At 40.0% G+C, this 25795-nt stretch overlaps 1 protein-coding gene across 1 annotated transcript in view; it reads left to right on the top strand.

Moving 5' to 3' along the window:
* TOP1 (DNA topoisomerase I) overlaps window positions 1-25272 on the top strand; it is an 89597-nt gene extending 64325 nt beyond the window's left edge. The window contains exons 10-21 of the mRNA XM_072735856.1: window positions 3527-3648; window positions 4766-4888; window positions 7004-7191; window positions 7469-7613; window positions 15834-15977; window positions 16847-17032; window positions 18096-18164; window positions 18697-18811; window positions 19763-19890; window positions 22875-22969; window positions 23192-23341; window positions 23975-25272. Of these exons, the coding sequence (XP_072591957.1) occupies window positions 3527-3648; window positions 4766-4888; window positions 7004-7191; window positions 7469-7613; window positions 15834-15977; window positions 16847-17032; window positions 18096-18164; window positions 18697-18811; window positions 19763-19890; window positions 22875-22969; window positions 23192-23341; window positions 23975-24077 (1568 nt within the window). The 3' untranslated portion in view covers window positions 24078-25272. The remainder of the gene's footprint in view (window positions 1-3526; window positions 3649-4765; window positions 4889-7003; window positions 7192-7468; window positions 7614-15833; window positions 15978-16846; window positions 17033-18095; window positions 18165-18696; window positions 18812-19762; window positions 19891-22874; window positions 22970-23191; window positions 23342-23974) is intronic.
* Window positions 25273-25795: the final 523 nt, after the last annotated feature.

Here is a 25795-nt window from a genome sequence, read left to right as displayed (position 1 = left end):
CATTAAACTACCATCAGTATTTTCTGTCCTTGGGTAGAAGAATTTAAGCATCTGTGTCTTTGACATTCTTTCTTTGCAATGTAGCACTATGTAGATGGGAATATTCAGCTGATCTCCCTCATTCCAAGAGTTCTATCCAGAAAGAGCTGGAGCATTTTCCCCCAAATCCTATGTGCTTAAGATTTACCAGGTGGGTCTGGGCTCATTTAATAGATGTGGAATAATATTGGGGGTGCTTCTAAACCAAGTGGTCTGCTGACCAAACAGTGAGAAATACTAAATACTGGGCAGGAAGGCTGCTGAAAGGCACCAGTGGTAAATGCTTAAGAGAATTCTAGTGCATCTCTTTGTCCACCAGCGGTGGTTAGGGCCACAGATACTTTAAAGGTAGTAGTTTATACTGAAAGGCTGGGTCTCGCAAGTGGGAGGCATGTCAAACTTGGCAAGCTGGAATTCATTTTTTTACAACACTGTTTACTCAGTGTGTCTGTGTTGGACACCAAGACCCAGCAGGGAACTATATTGGCTAATCCCTGTTTGCATGGCCTTAATGACAAATGCTTGCATCAAATATTCTGATTGGTGTTGACTAGAGCACACAGGACAGAGTTCTACTATTAGCACTCAGAGTTGGTCATTCCTGGAGATGTTTGAATATGACTCCAAAGCCAAACTCCAATGAGGAGAAAGAGCCCAGAACTTCGAAGAAAGACCATCCTGAAAGTCTATGTATTCTGTAGCTCAAGTCTGGACTTAGCAAAAGGTTTAGGAAGCAGAATGAGTAAAGCCCCCCACTTTGAGGCTCAAAATGATTTGAAGGAAAGCTAGATTCTCTAGTCTTTGGATTTCTCTTTTCTTCTTCTTTTCTTCTTCTTTCTTCTTTCTTCTTCTTTTTCCTTCCTTCCTTCCTTCCATCCATCCATCCATCCATCCATCCATCCATCCATCCATTTCGGGGAGGAGGGCAAGGGAGTAAGAGAGACAGTCCTTAGCAGACTCCATGCTCAGTGTGGAGCCTGACACAGGGCTTGATCTCCCAGCTCTGAGACCATGACCTGGGCCAAAATTAAGAGTTGGATACCTAATCAACTGAGCCACCCAGGTGCCCCTGGGTTTCTCTTTTTAAGATGGGAAGCCAAGCCCTGAATCAGTCATCACTGGTTACTATGGTCTCTTCTTCCATTTTGCCCAGCCCTCCTATTATAGGAACTCCAGCTATATCATTTTCTCAGTTGGGTTTCTCACTGGGTTTTCTTCCCTTTGATTGTGTAAACTCCCACTCTGTAGTAAGTCAGGATGTTGTATTTGAATTATTAGTCCAAATTGATACTGTAAGTCCTGCCTACTCTCTAGGGAAGGAGTTCTCGGACTCCTTTGAACCTACCAGGGAGGTGGGGCACAGGCTGGCTGAAGCAGTGACTTGTCTCTGCTGAGAACCTCCAGTTTACAGCTCTGACTCAGCAGTTTCTTCTTCCTGGATCTCAGCCTTTTCCACAAAGTGCTCCCTTTGCCAGGAACCTTCTAGTCATCCTCCTACCACTCTGCTGCTGGAGAGCTGTCATTTCCTCTTTTGACAGCTCATCTAAAACAGGAGGCATCAGAATTGTTTCCTCTATTGGTACAGAAGAATTCAGTAAAATTGGCCAAAGAGTCTCCATTTTTTGATTTTCAAATATTTATTGATATCAGTTTATGCCAAACAGACCCAAGAACATTTTACATTCTTTCTTGCCATGTATTTTCTTTCATTTTATTTTTAATGACTTAAATTTTTCCAGAAGCATGTTACAACTTTAGTGGTAACTATAGTTCAGACCTGAGTTGAGGTGATCTGAAGAAGTGCAGGAATCTCTTGAGAGCTAATAACCCTGTCTCCCCAAAGTGTCTTCTTGCAAAGGCAGAAGCTTAGAGGGGATTGAAAGGGGAAAGTGGTGCCACCTGTTGGCCTTTAGAGTTAGGATTCCAAACAGGTTCTTTCTGTCTACCCTAACATTTTCAATTTTGTGCCACAGTTCCCTTCATCCCTGCAGTTAGGGATGATAACTTCCCAACTATCATGAAATGAGATGTCTTCTGAGTTTTGAAATGAATGGATTTCTGGTTAAGTTTTAGTTTTCTATAATTAAAGTGAAAATCCTTGGTGAATTATTAATGCCTATGTAATAGTAAGGCAGTGGAATGGTACTTAACCTCATTTTAGGAATAGTCAAGTTATTATGCCATGGATTAGTTCCAGATGGTGCTGTATAGTTGCATATTCAAGAAAAAAAATGGAAATTGGCCCTGAGAGTACTATTAAAAATACTCTATCTGAAAAGTAGATTAAACTCTCAAGTACTTTCCTTTATTGCTTTATTACTAATTAAGGTATACACAGAACCCCTAGGGCTCATTCACATTTACTTTACAAGTTAGCAGTTTCCGTTGTGTAACATCAGGATTCTTTTAGAACAGCTTTTACTAACATGTGCACACTACCAAGAACCCCAGTCATCCCTTGTGCTCTGGATAAGTCTTATTTCCCTGAAAGAGGCAACCTCATAGTGCTTGTGTTCAGAGCAGTCATCTCTCAAACTCTAGTATATACATAAGCCACCTGGAGGCCTCTTAAAATGCATTTTCTGAATCTATAGATCAGAGGTTGGGCCTTAGATTCTGCATTTCTTTTTTTTTTTCTTTTTTAAAAAATTTATTTATTTGAGAGCATGGGTGGGGAGGGACAGAGGCAGAGAAAGAGGGAGAGAGAATCTTAAGCAGACTCCTCGTTGAGTGTGGACCCCAAGTTGGGGCTTGATCTCATGACCCTGAGATCATGTGACCTGAGCCAAAGTGGACAGTCGGATGCCCAACTGACACCACCATCCAGGTACCCCAGAGATACTGCATTTCTAACAACTCCCACGTGATGCCAAAGCTGCTGGTCTGTGAACCACATTTTTTAGTACAAAAGTTCTAGAAGAAGGTCTTATTTAGATTTTTCATGTGGGATATCTGGGCTTGCCTGCTATGGATATATATTATTTTATTCATATTCCACCCACCTAACTTTAAAGAAGAAAGATGCCTATTTCTTTTCCCCACAATTCCTTTCTTCCACTCCCTGCCCTATCCCTTCCTCCCCTTCTTGAACAGAGGCTGCTTAGCTTAGCAGTGGCAGGAGTCCCTCTGAGGATTTGATTTTTAAAAACCATTGAAGAGGTGTAAAGGACCCTGCTTGCTGAAAGGAAAAGGAAGAGTGGCTGGGCCTCCCCCAGCTCAACCCTGTCCTGAGCAGGCACCTGGGAACAGTTTACTGGCATAGTCTCCAGAGAATGACCCAGGTAAATATCTGCTAAAGAGAAGGAGAATTTATACAACTAGATATAAATCAGTGTATTGTCTTTGTTGTTATTGTTACCATATGTCACCAGACCTTTGTGTACCTTGGGAAGGTAAACCATTAGTTAGAAGACTTCTCCAGAGCTCAGTATTTATATTCAAAACATAAACTATACAGCTCAATTTTTGGAACTGCTTTTTCCTCTAGGTAAAGTCATGAAGCTGAGCCCCAAAGCAGAAGAAGTAGCTACCTTCTTTGCAAAAATGCTCGACCATGAATATACTACTAAGGAAATATTTAGGAAAAATTTCTTTAAAGACTGGAGAAAGGTATTGTTGCCCATGTATTAATATCCTAGCACCTTGCAGAAATATTAATCAAGTACTCAGTTAATAAACTGTTACTTTACAAAAAGTTCTGTAATGTAAAATTTGAGCTTTATGAATTTTATTATATGCAAAGTTTTTCTTTTTTCCCTATTCATTCAGTATATTATGTAAGGTTTCTATCCAACAAGAATACTTCTATGTCTTTCCTTCCACACACTTAATGGCTGCAGGAGGGAGTTTATCAGGCCAAACAATAAACCTCAGCTCTGCCTGAGCAGAGGAAAGTTTGTCTCTGCAGGACTGCCTGTCCTCTGCTATTGCAAAGAGAGATATTATATTAATGTGATGTCCCATTCCCTTTGATTCTTGCTTATTTACTTTTGGTACTTTCTGCTCTTGAAATCGCATTTCCTATATCTGTCTAGGTGATTTTAAACAATCTTATTTTCAATTTGGATTGTGTGGACAGAAGTGAGCTGAAGTTTACCTTCTGAATAGTTCTGGAAATAATATTTAATAAGTGAATAGGTCAGGGATAATGTTTCTTTTCTTTTTCTTTTCTTTTTTTTAAGATTTTATTTATTCGAGAGAGGCAGAGACACAGGCAGAGAGAGAAGCAGGCTCCATGCAGGGAGCCCAGTGTGGGACTCGATCCCGGAACCCAGGGATCACGCCCTGAGCCAAAGGCAGGCGCTAAACCGCTGAGCCACCCAGGCATCCCAAGGGATAATGTTTCTCAGAGAGAATGAATATAGAAATATTTCTCTCATTACTAAAGCAAATGATATATATTCATGTTTTTCCAACTGTGGGATGATACATATGCTTGCGGATGTGGCAGTGTGTAAGGAGCCCAAGAAATTACATAAGAGTTCTATAACCTTTTTTAAAGGATACATCATGTAAAGCATTTTTTATTTTATTAAGTATTTTATAATAGAACAAAGTAATAAAATTATGTTTCTTTCTTTTTTTTTCAAAGCTCATGAATTTAGATTGCCTACCTCTCTAGACACCTTTGGCTGAAAAAAAAATACTTTGCTGTAATCACAAAGAAACCTGTGGGATAAACCGCATATTTACCTTTTTCTTCTGTCTTCACCCTTTTCTTAACTAGGAAATGACTAATGAAGAGAAGAATATTATCACCAACCTAAGCAAATGTGATTTTACCCAGATGAGCCAGTATTTCAAAGCCCAGTCAGAAGCTCGGAAACAGATGAGCAAGGAGGAGAAACTGGTACTACAGAATTTCTTAAATCCCTGGAGGATTTTGGAAGTGTTTAATTCATCTAATTTTCTTCTTGGTTCTTAACAATATAGATTTCACTTTAGTAATTTCACATGGTTCTATACTAAAGATATAGGATTCTTGGGATAGTAAAGTTTAAGTTTTCTTAGTTTTTACACAGACCAAAAATTTTGAATAATAGGCATTTTATTTAATGGCTCAGTATAAGAACCTAGTGCTCTTGGAACCGAACCAGTCAGTAACTCCAGTAATACAGTATTTAAGTGTGGGCAGACCTATACAGTGGCTCTTGGATATTAGGGTTTTAAGACAGATACTATGATACTGCCCATGTACCTCCCTGTTCTTGATTTATTTTACCCTGGGATCTAGCCATGCTCATCCATCTTCATCTTTACTCCAGAGGAATCTTTCTAGTATCCAGTGGGATGTCATTTTCTTCTAGATTACCAGTAGGCAAACTGTAGCCTGCATATTTTTATTAAAAAGTTCTTTGGAACACAACCGTATCTACTTGTTTACATATCATTTGTGGCTACTTTCATTTGACAGTGGCAGGGTTGAGTAGTTCCAAAAGAGACTGTATAGCCTGCAAGCCTAAAATACTTTCTGTCTAGAAAAGATTTGCCAAAAAAAAAAAAAAAAAAAGAAAAGAAAAGATTTGCCAACCCCAATCTAGAGAAGTCCAGGCTAGAGTTTGTCTTGTCTGCCTGCCTGCCTGCTTGCCTTCCATCCATCCTAATTGGAGGTCCAGAAGTTAAGGATTTTAAGGAATTTTGAAACTGTTAGTTTCAGTATTTTAAAGGACTTGTATGTTTATAAGATTTAGGCCATTGTATTTATTATATAATTCATTGTCTGATGGTGCCTATTTGACTTGTAGTTTAAAAATTATGACTTACTATAAAAACGATAATTGCATCAGACTTTTCAGTCTCAGTTTAGTCTTCTAAATGTTCCAAATTAGTGAAACTTGGTTTATTCTTTGAGTGGTGTTTTAAAACTTAAAAACCACTTTTGAGCTTTGTTCTTGCAAGTAGTGATCCAAAGATTAAGGAGGTTTCAGAAGTATCATCTTGTCAGAGTCCTGGCCAAAGACACCTGCTGTCAGGTTCTGAATCTCTTCTCACCCACAAGGCAACAGGACTTAGTTAAGTTGAATTTCTAAGTATAATATGAAGATAGAGTCAACAGGGGGTAAAGGAGGCTCCCAAGTTCCACTCCCACACTTTTGGATCAAGGATCACAAAGTATATAATGTATGTGTACCTATATACCTAGGAAAGAATCTATGACAGGTATGTTTAAGCTTGAAAACCCATCTGAAATGACGTTTAACTAAATGTGCCTGGAACCTATTAGAGAACATGGAGATGTTCTTTATGAGGCCTATCATAGACTCTTCCCTGTCTACCATTTTGACACTACTCAACAAAATGTTAATTTTTAAAGTTACTTTTAAAAATACCTAGGTAACATGTTCACACATAAGTTCTTGAAGATTAAAAAAAATATCAACTTTGGATCTGTAGTTGGGGTCAGTCCTCAAAGGTAGATATTTTGGGGAATTTTATTATATTTAGTTTATTTATTATTATTATTTTTAAATTTATTTATGATAGTCATACAGAGAGAGAGAGAGAGAGAGAGGCAGAGACACAGGCAGAGGGAGAAGCAGGCTCCATGCACCAGGAGCCCGACGTGGGACTCGATCCCAGGTCTCCAGGATCCTGCCCTGGGCCAAAGGCAGGCGCCAAACAGCTGCGCCACCCAGGGATCCCTATATTTAGTTTAAAAACACTTTTAGAAGTTATCCTTATTTGCATTTCTTTCTCTTTAAAAATAATTTATTTATTATTATTATTATTTTTTAAAGTTTTACTTATTTATCTCTGCACCTAGTGTGGGGCTCAAACTGATGACCCTGGGATCAGGAGTTGTATATGCTCTTCTGACTGAGCCAGCCAGGTTTCTGCATTTGCATTTATTTCTTAATGATTTTTCGACTTTTCTGTACCTCGAACTGTTATCGAGTAAGAGATAAAATATGAGTGGAAAACAGCAATTTGAGCCCATTTTGAGTACTTCCTTTCTGTGTTCCAGAAAATCAAAGAAGAGAATGAAAAATTACTGAAAGAATATGGCTTCTGTGTTATGGATAACCACAGAGAGAGGATTGCCAACTTCAAGATAGAACCTCCTGGGCTTTTCCGTGGCCGTGGCAACCACCCCAAGATGGGCATGCTGAAGAGACGGATCATGCCTGAGGATATCATCATCAACTGTAGCAAGTGAGCACAATTCATTGTTTGGGCCAGAAATCAAGTCAGGGGCTTCCTTTGTTCTTGGGAGTATGTTGCTGGAGGTGTTTTCCCACACTACACAGGACTGTTAGGAACAACATGGTATTTCCATGTACAGATCTCCAAGTATTTTTCAGTTACTGACTGGTCATGAGGAGGAAACATGAAAATACATACTTAGAAGATTTATCCACGTTAGGTCATGAAAGGTGAAAATGTCCCTCACTTCTCATTCCACTGCCCTCCTGCTTTGTTATTTCCACAGAGATGCCAAGGTTCCTTCTCCTCCCACGGGACATAAATGGAAAGAGGTCCGACATGATAATAAGGTTACTTGGCTGGTCTCCTGGACAGAGAACATCCAAGGTTCCATTAAATATATCATGCTGAACCCCAGTTCACGAATCAAGGTAAGGAGTAGCACCACTTAGTGGGGCTGATCTCTTTTTATTGAAGTGTAGTATTTTTGGTCTCTAGAATCACTATAACAAATTACAAACTCTCCACATAATAAGGCAAATATTTTCATGCTTAGTATTATCTGGTGACCTTCCTAAGATGTAGCCATTTTCTGCATCACATTATAATCTGATTCATTAATTAATTCACAAATATTTACTGAGATTCCACGATGTGCCTGGCACAGTGTGTATGCATGATGCTAATTAGGAATTGTGTTGGTAAACAAAACTGATAACAGTCCCTGTTGCTTACTGTCCAGTGATTAGAATGTGATAAAGAATTAAATAAATGTGCGTTAAAATGTGATAAAGAAATAAATGTGTGGTGCCTGGATGGCACAGTCAGTTGAACATCCAACTCTTGGTTTTGGCTCAGGCCGTGGTCTCGGGGTCCTGGGGTTAAGGCTCAAGTCCAGTTTTGTGCTCAGCTCAGAGTCGGCTTGGGACTCTCTCCTTCTTTTTAATCTTTTATAAAAAATTTTAGAAAATGCAATAAATGTAAATTGGCTTTTACAGCTTTCTTCCACACTTTCTTGGTTCTGAAGAAGGGAATGTAATTGCTTTAAATCTAGAAAGTTATAAAAATACAGTCTTAAATGCTTCTGGCTTCCTAAGGTTTCTTCTGGGTAGTTTATACCAGGACTGAATGGGATGATGTATGCGAAAGCACATCATAAACTGTTATATACCTATGTGTTATTTGTTAATGCTCTTATTGAAAGGGAAAAGCTGTCTTGGAAGGGCAGTCAAGTTCTTTAGCCTGCTAGGTATTCCTGCTTGGGAGAGTCCTATGAACTTCCTACCTCAGACGTACTATGGGAATGTACATAGCAACCCTAAAGAGAAATGAGCTCAAAAGAAAACAGCCAAGGAATTAGTTCTTTGTAGACTATGTCTGTTAAAAATGCAGGACACTGGGACTAAAGACTTTTTAAATCTTGGTTTATAGGTTATTAAACATCTGTTAAGGCATGGAGGCCACACCTTGGAAGGCCTTGTCTTGTCGACACTAAATCACATGTCCTTCTAACTTAGTTCTTTGTTCTAATATGAAAAAGACCATCTCTGTATTTTTTTGACAGTTAGAAATGTCACTTTTTCTAGTTTATAGAGTAAGTATAGAATCAAAACCCTTATGAGAAGTCCAGTCATCTAAAGAAATGTTAATTCTTCAGAAATAAATGTAGATAAACAGTGGTCTTAGCTCTCAAAGAACTTCTAGGCTAAGTGGGCAAATTGGGTAAGAATTCAATTGTATTTGAAGAAAGTAAGCATTAAGTGTTTTAGATAAATGTAGCAGTTATTTCCAGCGCTTAGAGATCAGAAACTTTATGAAGGAAATTAGATTTAATAAGATTATAGTTCGGTCTTAAAAGGGAGTTATTCCAAACAGTGTTGTGTTATTATGAACAGAATGGGAGAAATGTAAAAGGGAGTAACAAAAAGAATTAGCAATTTACATAGCATTGTGAATGTGCTAAAATGTTACTAATGGTAAATTTTATGTGTATTTTACACAAATCAGTGATATTAGGTTACTTTTCACATAAGTGTTTTCACATAAGTTGACATTCAGTTATCTTAGCAACCATAGCAGATGTACGAATGCCACCGTTTTATAGATAAATTTGGTCTCTGGGAAGCCAGGAAACTTGCCCACAGTCCAATAGTTAGTAACTGTGACTTAGATCTTTAGCCTTTTGGTGCCTTCTTGTGATATCCTACTGCCAGTTTGTGGACAGCCTTAAGCATCTTGCTAAAGAGACTGGTCCAAGTTCTGTATCTGGAGAGCTATTGAAGGGCTTTGAACAGAGGAGGGTCTTGAACATATAACCCCAACTTCAGTAAGATTTACAGGCTTTGTACGCAGTCACACCAATAAACAAATTCTTGTAAAAGATGCGAAGATGGGGATCCCTGGATGGCTCAGTGATTTAATGCCTGCCTTCAGCCCAGGGCATGTCCTGGAGTCCTGGGATCAAGTCCCACATCAGGCTCCCTGCATGGAGTCTGCTTCTCTCTCTGCCTATGTCTCTATTTCTCTCTCTCCGTGTCTCTCATGAATATATACATAAAATCTTTAAAAATAAATAAATAGAAGATGGAAAGAAAAAGTGCAGCGGTACCATGTGAGAGTATACCAGGGCATTTGATTTTGGCCTCAGGTTCAGGGAAGGCCTTCTGAGGAAATGACATTTACAATAAGACAAGACTGAATAGGATTTATCCATGGAAAAGATAGGGGAATGGGTCTTCCACAGAAAATAGCCTTTTGAAATCCTTGAAGAGAGAAAGTGTTTGGTGGTCTTGAGGCCTGAAAGAAGGGCAGTGCAGTTGAGGTACAATGTGAGCAAGAGAGGGGCATGAGGAGGAAGCTAGAGGGGATGCAGGCCAAATCTTCAGGCTCTTCCTTAAAGTTGTTTATATTATCCTAAATCCAGTGGGAAGTTACTGGGTTCTAACAAGGGAAATACCAGATTCGTGTTTTAGAAACCTATGACCTAACTGATCATTCTGAGTGGTAAATTCTGTGGAGGTTGGATTGGATACACACTAGAAGTAGGGATACCAATAGGATGCTGTTGTAGTCCTCCAAGCAACAGATGGTGATGGCTTGGACAAGATGATGCCGGTGTGGGTGGACTAGAGGTGAACAGATCCAAATACATGTATACTGCAATCTCTTACACCTGGCATTCAAGCAGATTGTAGGAAAGCCTCCAAGGCTTGAGATCTTTATTGTTGACAGACCAGGGGGAGGACCTCCAGGGCTAGGAGCCACTAATTTATTCCTGACAATATCCATATAACCCCCATATACTGTAGGAATTTGTGCAGGTTTCTAAATGATGGTTATGATAGTGAATATAGAAGTCACCCACATGTAGGCCCTGCCTAGAATCTTATACACAGGACAGAGAATCTACTCAGCTGGGTTGGGATCCAGAATCAGGCAGATGGTTAAGGGCTTAGGAAGTCATACTTACTGTAAGTTAAGAGAAAAATCTGATTTCTTCAGCTCTCTGCCGATACTTAACTGTTTCCCCTCAGAACAGTAAGGACTCACTATTTCTACTACTTGTACCTTGTATTACTACTACAACTACTTTTTTTTTTTTTTTATAAGAGTAAGAGGGAGATTGGTGGGGCTTTAAAGTTTTACTTTTTATTTTCAAAGAATCCATCCATAAAATCCTTAATCCTCTCTTTTTTTTTTTTTTTAAAGATTTTATTTATTCATGAGAGACACAGAGAGAGAGGCAGAGACACAGGCAGAGGGAGAAGCAGGCTCCCTGCAGGGAACCTGACGTGGGACTCGATCTCAGGACCCCAGGATCATGACCTGAGCCAAAGGCAGACACTCAACCACTGAGCCATCCAGGCACCCCCTTAATCCTCTCTTTAGTCAGCAGTTGTCACAATGAGATATTTGATTAATTTCTGTACTCAATACCTTCCCTCTAGGTTTACTTTTCTTGTTAAAACACACCCATTACTATATGTTTAGTGAGGATTTATAGTTGGGAAATTCTCATTTTGTTTCACTGAAAATTTCATTTTCATCCTCATAATCTATCTTTTCTCCAGGAAAGAATATATGTTTATGTTTTCTGAAATAGCAGGAAAATGGCGGTTAGCCTTTGGGAACCAGTAGCTTTAGTGAAGCTCTCTGATCCCAAGTAAACCATAGATCCAGAGGTTACAAAAGGACTGTTTGTTACGGTACTCACTCCTAAGTTCAACCCACGGTCAAGGTTGGAAACATTATCTAGTCTCATAACCTGTAAAGTAGCCCTTGATAAAAGTGAGGTTCTTCAATCATCTTAACTTTATGAACAAAATTTTTCATTTTTTCTTTAAATGTAAAGTACAACAGACTTTGTAATCCATTGTTTACATTACATTGTATTCAATCCTATTAAAATATTCTTAGGGCGAAATCCCCATTTCTTGCCATTTCTGTCTTTAGAGCTTATAATTCTGTGAGGTTTCAGAGATGTATGTACCTACAACCTTTTAAATGTAACCATCTAGATGTTAAAGGGCTGAATTGAAGGAAAATGTCCTAATAAAACTTTATATTCTTAGGAAGCTCTGATTTTGGTGAGTTTTATTAGAAAGCAAAAGTAAGACACATTTATTTTATTTTATTTTATTTTAATTTTTATTTATTTATGATAGTCACAGAGAGAGAGAGAGAGGCAGAGACACAGGCAGAGGGAGAAGCAGGCTCCATGCACCGAGAGCCCGACGTGGGATTCGATCCCGGGTCTCCAGGATCGCGCCCTGGGCCAAAGGCAGGCGCCAAACCGCTGCGCCACCCAGGGATCCCCACATTTATTTTTTAAAAATTCTGAGCCTGACATCTTTTGTAAATTCTAAAGGACAAGAAATAAAATGCTAAAACTTCTAGATGATATCATGATAAAAACACTTTCATGACCTTGGTTATAGGTTCCCTAGGACAAAAAATAAACACTAATGATAAAACAATCGACAGTGGACTTCATTAAAATTGAAAACCTAAGTTTGGGATCCCTGGATGGCTCAGCGGTTTGGCACCTGCCTTTGACCCAGGGCGTGATCCTAGAGTCCCGGGATCGAGTCCTGAGTCGGGCTCCCAGCATGGAGCCTGCTTCTCCCTCCTCCTGTGTCTCTGCGCCTCTCTCTCTCTATCATAAATCAATTGTTTAAAAAAACTTGAGTTCAACATAGGATACTGTTACTAAATACATGTTACTGGGAGAGAATATTGGCAGCATGTGTATCTGATGGAAAACTTGTATTCAGAATACACAGAGAATTCTATAACTCAATAATAAAAGAAAGCAAGACTCAAACGGATGCTTTATAAGATAGAGAAATGGCCAATAAATAAGCACAAGAAAGAGTTCTTGACCTCGCTAATTATCAATGGAATGCAGATTTAAACCACAATGAGGTGACTAATTCCAGTTCTAGGTATTTTTACCCCAAATAAATTGAAAACCTGTGTCCATAAAAAGATCTGTACAAGAATGTTTATTGCAGCATTATATTAATGCAGGTCTCAAATTGGAAACATTCTAGGGGGTCCATCAACAGAATAAATACATGGTCTGGTCAGACACATCAGGGATAGTCATAGATTATACCGTATATACCAGCAGCTGGATGAAGTGAACTAATAAGTGCAGCAACACGGATGAATCTTTTTTTTTTTTAAGATTTTATTTAAGAAAAAAAAATTTATTTAAGAGAACGAGCATGGGGGAGGGGCGGAGAGAGGGATAGAGAATCTCAAGCTCAGTGCAGAGCCTAATGGGCTCAATCTCACAACCCTGAGATTGTGACCTTGAGCCAAAATCAAGAGTCAGACACTCAAACCAACTGAGCCACCTAGGCACCCCAACGTGGATGAATCTTAAAATACATGTTGAAAAGCCTAGACACACAAGCCTACACTGTATGATTCTGTTTATATAATACTTTAAATTAGGCAAAATCTAATCTATGATGATAGAAATTAAAGAACAGTGGTTGCTTAGTTGGTGATTAACCAGAAAGGGGCATGAGAGAACTTTCTCTAATGATAGAGAATACTCTCTTCCTCTCTCTTTTTTCTTTCTTTTTTTTTTTTTTAAGATTTTATTTTTTTAATTCATGAGAGACATGCAGAGGGAGCAGGAGGCTCCCTACAAGGAGCCCGATGTGGGACTTGATCCCAGGACCCCTGGATCCCGACCTGAGCCAAAGGGAGATGCTCAACCACTGAGCCACCCAGGTGCCCTGAGAATAGTCTGTGTCTTAATGGGATGTAGGTTACATAGGTTATGAATTGTCAAAACTGATCAAACTATATAACATAAAATCTTTTCTAAAAGATTCAGAATAGGGACACCTGAGTCCTGTATAATCAAGTTAGATTTTTATCCATACAAAAGTTTGGGTAGGGGAAAATGGAAAGGGTTAAAGGCAAGCTTCCTATAGTGGATACCTTGTTTTACTGAGACGGTTTTGATGATGACCTTATCTGGAAGACCAAAATGGGTATTTTATTTTCTAGTAGTCTGAGAAAGCTTGTTCAAGTGTAATTTACTGTCTGCTTAGAGAAACTTCGAAGACAGCAGGGATAAGCATACTTCCTGGAGCCAGCCTTCCCTTAGACCTAGACAAGGTGGCATCTGCCACCACCCTCCCAACTTTGTATCCTTATTTGAGAGACTCCTGGATCCTTGCATCAAGAGCCCAACCATCCTGTGAAGAAAAGTTGATCTTGTGGTATCCTCTGTGAATAACTTATTTGTTGCGTTTTTCTAAACCTTGTTTCAGTGGCATGACTAAGGAATTGGGCAAATGTAACCCTATGGGACTTTGAAGACTTGGAATAAGGCTTTGGTAGGCCTGTGTGCATTAGAGTGATGGCCAAGAGCCCGCTCCTTAACTGGCGACTATACTATTAAAGATGAGTCTTTGATGTCGTGTGTGTGTGTGTGTGTGTGTGTGTGTGTGTGTGTGTGTAAGTGTATAAGGGAGAGAGAGAGAGAAAGACATGATTGTCATGGAAATTTATTACTCGTACATGAAGACAGCTGGTATCATACCTTTTTCTTCACCCTTTTAAATGTCAATATGTACTAAGAAAAATCTGAGAAATTTTAAGCTTCCCATTGTCAGGAAATAGAGCTTAGATATTTCTTCTTAGATATTGTATCACCAACTGCTTAATTGCCCACCCACAACAACAAGTAGTTACTGAACATCTTATTTTATAGCCAAACAAGTACATACAACTTGGCCACACACAGTTGTGGGAGAGTGCTGATGAATCCTTAGCATACCCAGGTGAGCTTGCATTTCTGAGTGTTGTTAGAGCTAGACGTAGAAGATATTTCTCACTTACACATAGCTCACTTTCCTGCATGCTTGAAGGCTAGTTACCATGACCATGGTTATTATACTTCAAGGACCAATGTCCCATGTCAGATGGGATCTAGGCATATGTGGGTAGAAATCACTATCCCTCTCTCTTGTGGTTGGGAGAATTAAGAGCAGAGATTCTTGGGTTCTTAAAATCCATCCTTGTGGGGGATCCCTGGGTGGCTCAGCAGTTTAACGCCTGCCTTTGGCCCAGGGTGCGATCCTGGAGTCTCAGGATGGAGTCCCACGTCGGGCTCCCGGCATGGAGCCTGCTTCTCCTTCCTCCTGTGTCTCTGCCTCTCTCTGTGAAAGGAAGGAAGGAAGGAAGGAAAGGAAAAAGAAAAGAAAGAAATAAGCAAACTAGCTAGCTTTAAAAAAAAAAATCCATCCTTGTAGTCATGTCATATAATTTGCTTTAGGCCTTAGAATACTCCCTGACCTTCTTGGGATTTCATGGATGTTTCTCCCCCCTTTCTTACCTTTCTCACTTGACATTAGTATCAGTCCTTGCTTGTGAATCTTGTTTCCATTCAATATGGTAGCAGAAATAAATTTCTGTCACTGTTGATTAGATTCAGTCTTTTCATACCCTTTTAAAAACACTTCATTGGCTTTAGAATAAATTTTTAGAACTTGTACCAAAAACTAATGTTTTGAGAAGAAAAAGTCTTCTCAGTAACATTGTTTCCTCTCAGTCCGATCAAAAATACTCTTAAATGCAGAAGTTAGAAAATGGTGAATAATTACCACTGTTCCTGGAAGTCTTTGTGTTCCTTAGTAATTAATGTGTTGTGTCATCTTTGGTTCTGCTTCTTGACAGTCCATCAAACTGAATGGTTGTCTTGGATTTGTATTTAATGAAATTCAGTCCTAGCAGAAAACTGTTGGGTCACAGACTCTACAGCAGAGCATTGATGCTGATGTGGGGATGGGGATATTTATACCCTTTGTATTGATAATTGATAGAAGTCCATTTTGGGGACGTGCCATTTGGGCTTTTCCCAAGAACATAACCACTTTACAGAATGAAAGCCAGAGGCTGGCTTAGTAACTAGACAGGGACCAGTTGTGCTTGACAGTGAAACGAGACTAACGTGAGTTCTCACCAGGTTAGATACTCTAAAATTTCTCTTCAGTACTCTTATTTTTCTACCTTGCTTATGCTCAGGTTCCTTTGGTTCAGAGCTCTGAGCTTGAATATTCAAAGTCTATTTTTACTCTACCATCCCTACACAATCTACATAGACCTTTGGGTTTGGGTCTTTGCAGGGTGAGAAAGACTGGCAAAAATATGAGACTGCTCGGCGACTGAAGAAGTGTGTGGATAAGATCCGGAACCAATATAGAGAAGACTGGAAGTCCAAAGAGATGAAAGTCCGGCAGAGAGCTGTAGCCCTATACTTCATTGACAAGGTGAGCATCTTCTATCACATTGCCTAATACGTTGAGCTTACCAAATATGGGATTGTTTACATTTCCAGGCCTTGTGCTAAGTACTGGAGCAGTACCCATCTCTGGTCCAATAAGGAGGGTAGACGTGGAGAGAGAGGCATTTGGAGTCTGCTGGTCTCTAAATCTGAATCTTCTGCAAATACTATGACATTTTCAAACTGACTATAAGCCACCAAAAAAATTTTTATTTTACATCATGACCCAACACACATAAATATATTTGTAGTTGTGTGTAACTGAAAAGTTGCACAAAACAATGTTTAGCCTTTCTACAAGCAATGAATTCTGACATTTTAATTTTTTTCTTGTTTTTAAAAAGAATGGTTATAACCCTTAAAATTGGTTAAACAATCCATGAATGTTTCACAACTATACTTTGAAGGACCATGCTCTAGAGGAGATGAGTTTGTCACTACCTTTTTGAAGATTTTGGTTTCTTTCCCAATTTTGCACTGCTTAGCACAAAATCTAAATTATCTCAAAAATTAAGCAAAATTAGGAGACTACTGAGTCTATCACCCAGAATAGGAATACTCTCGTTTGCTGCTTTGTTGTTGTTGTTGTTGTTGTTTTTAATTTCTTCCTGTCCTCCATTCTTATTTGAGAGAACAGAGTAAAGAGAAGCTTGGTTTTATGAGAAAGGGTAATATCACTATGATTCTTTGTACTTCATTTTATAGAGGAAGGAGCATATAGAATCCAGAATTCCCAAGTCTTGCAGACTGATACTCTATCCCCAGAGTTAGGAGACTTCTGATTTGGGTTTCCTAGAGATCGTAGAAAATTGAAGTTTTTTCATTTGTTCTCATTTCTCCCTACTTCCTGGACAGCTTGCTCTGAGAGCAGGCAATGAGAAGGAGGAAGGAGAAACAGCGGACACTGTGGGTTGCTGCTCGCTTCGTGTGGAGCATATCAATCTGCACCCAGAGTTGGATGGTCAGGAATACGTGGTAGAGTTTGACTTCCTTGGAAAAGATTCGATCAGATACTATAATAAAGTCCCTGTTGAGAAACGAGTAAGTTACTTTGGCCTGTGCACCCTGGCCTGTTTTTCCTTTATTTCATTCGTTTGTTCGTTCGTTCATTCATTCATTCATTCATTCAGCAAGCATATATTGAGTGCTTTTTGTATGCTCTTCACTTGCTGGACACTAGGGAAATAGTTTGAAAGAGAGAGGAGAGGTATTGGTTGTCCTGTGTACCTCCTTTTAGTCCCTGTCCCTCACCTTCCTGGGAATGAAGGCACCATGTCCTAAAGTAACAGTCAACAGTGCATGCTATAGAGAGTTGGCCCTAGTGGCAAACTTTAGCATAAGATTTAACTCACCTTACTGTAATGATTCAACCACATTTCCGTACCCCCGGTCTTGTTGCATATTTGTCATTTTTGTAGCTTTGCTCAACCTCTCTGAACTGAGCCAAGCAATAGCCCTTTAGTCCTCAAATCTCTGAGCCCATACCCAAAGAGGGCACTGCAGCTCCATGTCCATCCGTTCCCCCCCCCCCCCCCCCAGCTATTGGGCTTGAACCTGTAATCTAGCCCTTTAAAAGTCTGATATTTAATCAGTCATTAGGCTTTGTTGGCTGTGGCAGTGGTCCATACTAAAGAAGTGCTAAAGAGACATGACAACTAAATGTAATACCTTAGATTGGATTCCATCCTGGAGAAGTAGAGGACATCATTAGGTCAGCTGACCAAATTGGAATATGAACAGTAGATTGAAGCATATATACATGCAAATTTATGAAGCTGATAAGTACTGTGTGAATGCAAGGGAGTATCTCTATCCTTAGGAAGTTCTTAGGAAATACACGGAGATATTTAAGGATAAATGGCTCATAAATGATTCAGGACAAACAGTTGTGTGTCTACACACATGTATGTAGAGATGGAAGTGAGGCAGACATGTATTGTGCAATGGTGAATGTTGTATAAAACGTTAATGGTCAGTGAATCGGTAAAAGGATTGTGGGTATGGGTATGCCTTATGCTTTTTTATTTTCAAGGTTTTTGTAAGTTGATAATTATTTCTAAAGTAAAGGCTTTTTAAATAATAGGTTCTACTTAATTTCCTTTAGGTTTTTAAGAACTTACAGCTATTTATGGAGAACAAACAGCCTGAGGATGATCTTTTTGATAGACTCAATGTGAGTGGACAGATTGCACGGGTTGAAGGAGGGGCCTAGCCGGAGCCTCCTCACAAGCTCCTAAAGGAGAGGTTTGCCTGGGGGTGACTTGGACTACTATCCCTTCAGTTTGTCCTGTGGCATCCTATACCCTGTTCCTTCTGCAGGCACACAGTGAATCCATGACCAAAGCCCTCAGACAGGTGGACAGACCCTACCTTTTATTCTCTTCTGGCTCTTGCAGAGTCTTCTTTTGGCTGGATACCCAGCCATCTCTGAGACTGAAGGCCTCTCCCTATATCTTATCAGGGAAGATCTTAATGGGGGAAGGACAAATTTGCTTTATTGGCCTGCTTAAGATTAACGTACTTCATAGGGAGATACCATGCACCCTCTGTTTTGGAATTTTTTTCTAACTTCCCACTGGCAGGGCAATAAACTTGGCAAACTTGAGATTACACTGGTATAAATGTCCTAGGGCTTGCCAGAAGGGGCAGAGTGGTTTGGCTTTTGCATAAATCCCAATATCCTCTCTGTGCTTTGTCTCCTCCAGACTGGTATTCTAAATAAGCATCTTCAGGATCTTATGGAGGGCCTGACAGCCAAGGTGTTCCGTACATACAATGCCTCCATCACGCTACAGCAACAGCTAAAAGAACTCACAGCCCGTAAGTACTGGTTGGCCAGACAGGCTTGCACACTTCGTGGTATGTCCATTGCCCTTGCTGAGCTAAGTCCTAGATCTGTTCTGCTATTCTCCTTAATTTTATCACTGGAAACTTTTCCTTCTATACCTCTAATAGAGAGCCAAGGCCTAGTTGTATAAACATAAAATCAGTGTAGTTTCCCCCTTCCTACCCCAAGTTCAAGATTTATTTTCGTGGAATGCTGACAGGAGCTTTCTGAAGGTACCTACATTTGATGCTTTATATGTATGTTTTTTGAAAACTCACAGAGTGAAGACATAGTGCTATGATGCTTGGTTAAATTGGAGAGAATAAGGTTTTCATGGTTATTTTTTAAACCAGGAGCACATCCTTCCCCTGAGGTTTCTGTCACCCCCCCCCCCCTTAAAATAGTAGGTAGTATTTTCCTAAAAACTAGGTGCAGAAAGTACAACCAAGATACACAAGCTTTTTTTCCCTAGAGCCCAGTCACTGCTAAATTCTCCCTATCCTCTAAAAGTACATCAAATAGCTTTAGAATATAAGACTAAAAATCCAAAGAGGATGTTTTGAGGGCCAGTATTTTAGGGTGGGATAAAGGGTGCTATGTGACATAAGTAAAATATTCCTCATGCTTTTAATCTTTCTGTGTAAAACACATACTGCCTTGTGGTTTTAAAATATAAAGCTTGTGATCCTTTTGTCTTACCCTCCTCTACAGACCTTTTCTGTCCCAATTCCACATTTTCTTCAGGCTACATTGAGTGGGGGAAACAGCCTTTGAGACAAGCAGATGACTCTTGACTCTCAGGTTTTGACCTTGTGTCTTGGGAGAACTTGATTATTTGAGTGAGTTGAGGACCAGCAAAGTCATGAAGCAGCACTGGGGAAGGCATGTTGTGTATTCTTCTTGTGTATACATACTGTTTTACCCTTATGTTTCTTTCTTCACAGCGGATGAGAACATCCCAGCAAAGATCCTATCTTATAACCGTGCCAACCGAGCTGTTGCAATCCTTTGTAACCATCAGAGGGCACCACCCAAAACTTTTGAGAAGTCTATGATGAACTTGCAGTCTAAGGTATTGCAGATCTAGATGGTGGGGTAGCAAAATTAAGGGAGCCCCATCTGCTATGGATAATCTGCAAGTGAGATGCCTTCTGGGCTGGGATATGAGGAGGCCAGTTCCAGTTCTAGGTCTTTCTGGGAGATACATCCATGCTAGAGATAAACATGGTAATATAATAGGAGTTATCCCTGATCAAGGTATTGAGTATCAAGTATCCATTGTTTAGGAAGTTTCCATTCTGTGAACAGAAGTCCTGCACTGGTTGCTTCTTGTTTTGAAAAACTAAGTTTGATGTACCCTCTTTGAAATATTGCTAATTATTGTCCTTATTATAAATGAGTATAATAGATACAAAGAGAGTCTTCACAGTTTCTTGCCTTAGCCCAGAAATACAACTATTTCTAAATTAGATTGTTTCAAATTGAAAAGATGATGAAACAATGATATTTAATTGCCCCCTAATCCTAACACAACTATTTTTATTTTTACACATTCCACATGAATCATATTTTTATGTAGCTCATCATCAAACATCTGTTGAATACTGGCTTTATGCCACAGTTGCCCTAGAGGGAGAGACTGACATGCAAACAAGTAGATGCTGTTCCTCCTCCATGTGCCTCTCCTCCCTACAAATCTGCCTGGTACTGAGCTTGTAAGTCACAAGGCACTAAACATTTGGGCAGTTGGCATTTCTGTGTTAGCAATGGCTTCATAAACCCATTTCAATGCGCGGAGTATAGAATTTTTAACATTTCACTTGAGAGCAGACACACAGGGTCACAAAGGACCAATTATCTTGAAACATACTTACCAAATAAATTTTAAAGTCTTTGATGTGCTTCCTTAATTATAAAATCTTAAGGCAGGTCAATAATTAAATTTCAAGCGTAGTAATGAATGTGGAAGTTCTACTTCAAGGTTTCTGCCACAGTGATAGGGAAATATCTGTACATATATTGGTGAAGTCCTAGGTACTACTAGTGTTACTATGGTTTGTTGCCCACACTCATAATTAATTGAAGAAGAAATGGTGAATTTCAAACAGAGGTTAGTGAACTTAGAGATGTAATTCTTTTCCATCCACATCCACAGAATTCTGTATTAGAACAAGTGAAGTTTAAAAATGACTACTATAGAGTGAGGCTACATACACATTTCCAGGTCCACCATGTTTTCCTTCTGTTGAAATTTCTTCAAGATAAGTACCTAGTAGTAGAAGTACATCTGGGTCAAAAGATATCCACAACCTACAGTTCATGCTACAGGAGTCATCTGGTTTTCCTGAAGGGATGCACTTGTGCACAGTAAATGAATATACATCCCTAGACCTCTTCAGATCTTTAGACCATATGGTTGGCAGGCAAAGAACCCTACAGACCACTCTTTGTAGCAGCTCCTATTTGCTCCCTTGCTCCCACTCTATTAAATGATGGTCATCTGGTATTATTTACTCTCCCCATGTTATTATGCTAAGCCAGAAATAAAAGCATGAATATTCAGGTGCTGTTGATCCAATTCAGACCCCACCCAAGAGCATGAGGAGGTATTTTGTTGATCTTACTCTGGAACCACTGTTTGGGCAGCCCAGGCTGTCTGCCAGGCGAGCCCTCCAAGCTGAGGAACCCTCTCCTGTGTGCCCACAAAGCAAACACACGCCCCTGTTTGCCAAGTGAATCAATGGAGTCTTTGATGCTTTGAGAGAATTTGAAACAGCCTGCCAATTTAGCATCCACAGAAATGGTTAAAAGATTGTGGTTTGTTACATTTCTAGCCTAAGAAGAATCTGGCTAGTGGTGTCTGTGACGCTTTTGTGTATAGAATCAGTTCCTTCAGCTTAACTTTGGACAACATAGATGTTGGACATAAGCCATTCATAGTAAAATGCATTTAATGATTCTCTCACAATGGTGGCCTCTGTTTCCAATCTTGGGCTGCATGTGTATACCTAACAGACAATTCTGGGCTGAGAATAACAGCCCAATGTGTGTTAAATCAGGCAAGTATTTATTTACTCTGCAGAGGTTCCCTTGACCTTGCAGGTTAGCAAGGTAATAGCACATCTGAGGTTCTGCCCCCAGCAGCATGAGCTGATGGCTCGAACTCTAGTTTCATGATGTTGCCTGCTGCTGTCCTTAAGCAGGAACTAAGAACTTAGGCTTTCTGGAGGTATTGGCAAGGGTTTATAAGCAAGAAAGGCTGGAATTGCCGTTATTTTCTTCCTTTATGGAAAGTGCTCTATAGCTAAAAATGTTTTCAGACCTTTGTTTTTGAGTGATAACTACTTGAATTTTCATGGTGTCGTAGCTCTCTCTTCTTGAAAAATAGAATGCCAGAGCCAGGCCATGCCATGCCATGTATAGGTTTGAACAGACGGGCTGAGCTGTTTGCTTCCTGGGTACTTCAGTTGCCATCTTTAAGTCTCTTAGGTATTCTCTTCAGTGTATCCTTTTTTCTTGAGAAGCTGGCACTCCTTCCCAGAGTACTGACAGAATCTGAGGATAAGCTGGGTTCAGTAGATGGAAGGATCCTGTCTCAGCTTTATAAGGAGTTCTCTCCTTCTGTACTCTTAGATTGAAGGCTACACCCTGGCACAGTATCCATTTGACAAACAGCTTTCATCTCTAGTCCTCCTCTCAGGTATTTAAGCCAAAGTGTCGTATGACTGAAAGATCAGCACATTCTCAGTTCTTGCGGGTTCTTTAACCTGAGCTTCTGGATTAAGGGGGCCCTGGGTCACTACCTATAGAAGGATCACTTCTTGAAGGATCAGTGAAGAACATAAATGACCAAATAGCAGTTGAATTCAGTAGTCACTGTACATCTACTCTGTGCCTTCATGAAGCTATGCAGCTGGGGGTTTTTACCTGGCACACCACTGACTGCCTGCCTAGTGGAGACAACGTCTAGGTTTTATCTCTGGTGTTGCCCATGGTTTTCTTTTTTTTCCCTCTCTAGGCTGATTTTCTTAAAGCTTACTGTTCTTCCCCCCTTAGATTGATGCCAAGAAGGAACAGTTAGCAGATGCCCGGAGAGATCTGAAAAGTGCTAAAGCTGATGCCAAGGTCCTGAAGGATGCAAAGACCAAGAAGTATGTACCTGGTGTTATGCAAAGCTGGGGACTGGTTGAGAGAAAACTGGGGACAGTATCAGAGGCCCTGGGACCCCAGCTTTTCTAAGGTTTAAGTGGTATCTTTTGAAAATCTCTGTATTTAGGGCTTTCTTGCTTTTGCTGCTCCTGCATGGCAGGATGGGTTTGCAACGTTCTTGTCCAGAGGCTAGGCCTGGTTCTTGATGCCTTCCATTCTTCCAGGGTGGTAGAGTCAAAGAAGAAGGCTGTGCAGAGGCTGGAGGAGCAGTTAATGAAGCTTGAGGTTCAGGCCACAGACCGAGAAGAGAATAAACAAATTGCTTTGGGAACCTCCAAACTCAATTATCTGGACCCAAGGATCACAGTGGCTTGGTAAGCATTAAGCTCTTCTTGAGTTCCTGTTGCTAACTTGAGAAGGGTAGTGGCAGGGAGGGGGGTGGGTTTAAGAGCATTGTTGGCCTTCACATACCATTCCTGCACTTCACACTTTAAATCCTTTAGGGGAACCCCTGCTTTTCTGTTATGCATACTACAAATGCCCTAGAACATCCTGAATGACCCTAAATGGTCAATAATATTATGCTGCCTTGGGTCAGGGGTTCCATCCAGCCCTTGCACCCTTTTTGCTCTTTTTGCCCTGGTGGGTGCTAGAGGTTGGGTTAGCTTGAGGAGGGGCAGTATGTGCAGTGGTTAAGAACATGGACTTGAGCCAGACAGCTTGGATTCGGTTTTCAGCTCCATGCTCTCTAGCTGCATGAGAATATAAGCAAATTACCCAACTCTCTGCCTTAGTTTTTAATGTGTATCTTTTTCATTAATATATCTGTAGTAGCATCAATTTAGAGGTCACTCTAATGATTTAAATAAGCACGTGATGCTCTTAGACTATGCCTGGCCACTCTTAAAACTCATTCTCACCAGATGGACATTCAAGCCTGCTGCCCTAGGTCTGGGCTATTGCTCCCTGAGACACTAATCCTTACCTTCTTTCTCCTTTGTGTGCAGGTGCAAGAAGTGGGGGGTCCCAATTGAGAAAATTTACAACAAAACCCAGCGGGAGAAGTTTGCCTGGGCCATCGACATGGCTGATGAGGACTACGAGTTCTAACCAGTCTTGAGGGGCAGGGTTCTGTGAAAAGGAACAGTGTGGTTTGGGGAAGATGGATAAACTGTGAGCCTTGCTTACCCTCACACCTGAGGGAGAGAGGCGGCAAGTCTTAACAAACCAACATCTTTGAGAAAAGATAAACCTGGAGATATTATAAGAAAGAGCTGAGCCAGTTGTCCTATGGACAACTTATTTAAAAATATTTCAGATATCAAAATTCTAGCTGTATGATTTGTTTTGAATTTTGTTTTTATTTTCAAGAGAGCAAGTGGATGGGAATTTGTCAGAGTTCTGCCAGGCAAATTCACTGTTTCACTGAAGCATTTGGATTCTCTTAGCTACTGTATACGAAGTCCGATTATATTGGTGCGTTTTTACAGTTAGGGTTTTGCAATAACTTCTATATTTTAATAGAAATGAATTCCTAAACTCCCTCCCCTCTCCCCCATTTCAGGAATTTAAAATTAAGTAGAACAAAAACCCAGCGCACCTGTTAGTGAGAGTTGTCACTATCTATTGTCATGGGAATCAATTTTCATTAAACTTGAAGCAGTCGTGACATCGGCAGTGTTTTGGTTCAGACACCTGTTCACAGAAAAGCATGATGGGAAAATATTTCCTGACTTGAGTGTTCCTTTTTAAATGTGAATTTTTATTTCTTTTTAATTATTTTAAAATATTTAAACCTTTTTCTTGATCTTAAAGATCGTGTAGATTGGGGTTGGGGAGGGATGAGGGGTGAGTGAGTCTAAGGATAATGAAATAATCAGTGACTGAAACCATTTTCCCATCATCCTTTGTTCTGAGCATTCTCTGTACCCTTCAGATATCCATCTTTTTCATTTTAAACCCAGTCTTTCACTTGAAAGATTTTATTGTGTAAAAAGTTCCACAAGTCAATAATTTAGAGGAAAATGAGTATTTGGTCCAAAAAAGGAAAAATAATCAAGAATTTAGGGCTTTTATTTTTTCTTTTGTAATTGTGTAAAAAATGGAAAAAAAAAAACATAAAAAGCAGAATTTTAATGTGAAGACATTTTTTGCTATAATCATTAGTTTTAGAGGCATTGTTAGTTTAGCGTGTGTGCAGAGTCCATTTCCCACATCTTTCCTCAAGTATCTTCTATTTTTATCATGAATTCCCTTTTAATCAACTGTAGGTTATTTAAAATAAATTCCTACAACTTAACGGAAACCTAGTGTCTGCCTTTTTGTTACCCAGGGTCCCTGGCTTAATTGGGGCCACAGGGCTGGGTTTCTGTGTGTGATGGGGGTCTCACTGCTCAGCTCAACAGCAGTGGCTCCCTCTCTACAGGAAGGAGCTGGGGCTGGGCTGGGTGTGGAAGGGGCTGCACCTGTCCTGCTGCCAAGGGATAGATCAGAGGGGAGCCAGAGTCCACATCTCTTGCTAAAAGCAGACCCAGGAAGTGAGGTAGTGTATAGAAAATCTGTAAGAATAAGTTGGGTACAACAACTGTATTTGGAGCCTAGGGTAGGTAATGTTTATTGAGCAAGATGGAGTGAACATAGTATTTGGGAGGAGATTTTCCACTTTCCATGTGTGCTGGCCAGAAGCAATGGGGAGCTTACTTTGGGTTTGCCTGTGTGGCTAAGCTTCCAGTCAGGATGACAGGAATTAAGGGTACTAAACCAATATCTAATCCAGTACCCACGGGATCCCAGAGGCCCAAATGCAGACTTCTCCTCGCATTGATTGG

Source organism: Vulpes vulpes, chromosome 14 (assembly GCF_048418805.1).
Source record: "Vulpes vulpes isolate BD-2025 chromosome 14, VulVul3, whole genome shotgun sequence".
NCBI classification, from domain to species: domain Eukaryota; kingdom Metazoa; phylum Chordata; class Mammalia; order Carnivora; family Canidae; genus Vulpes; species Vulpes vulpes.
Note: the sequence above shows the minus strand (reverse complement) of the source record. Positions and strands in the feature narration are given on the sequence as shown.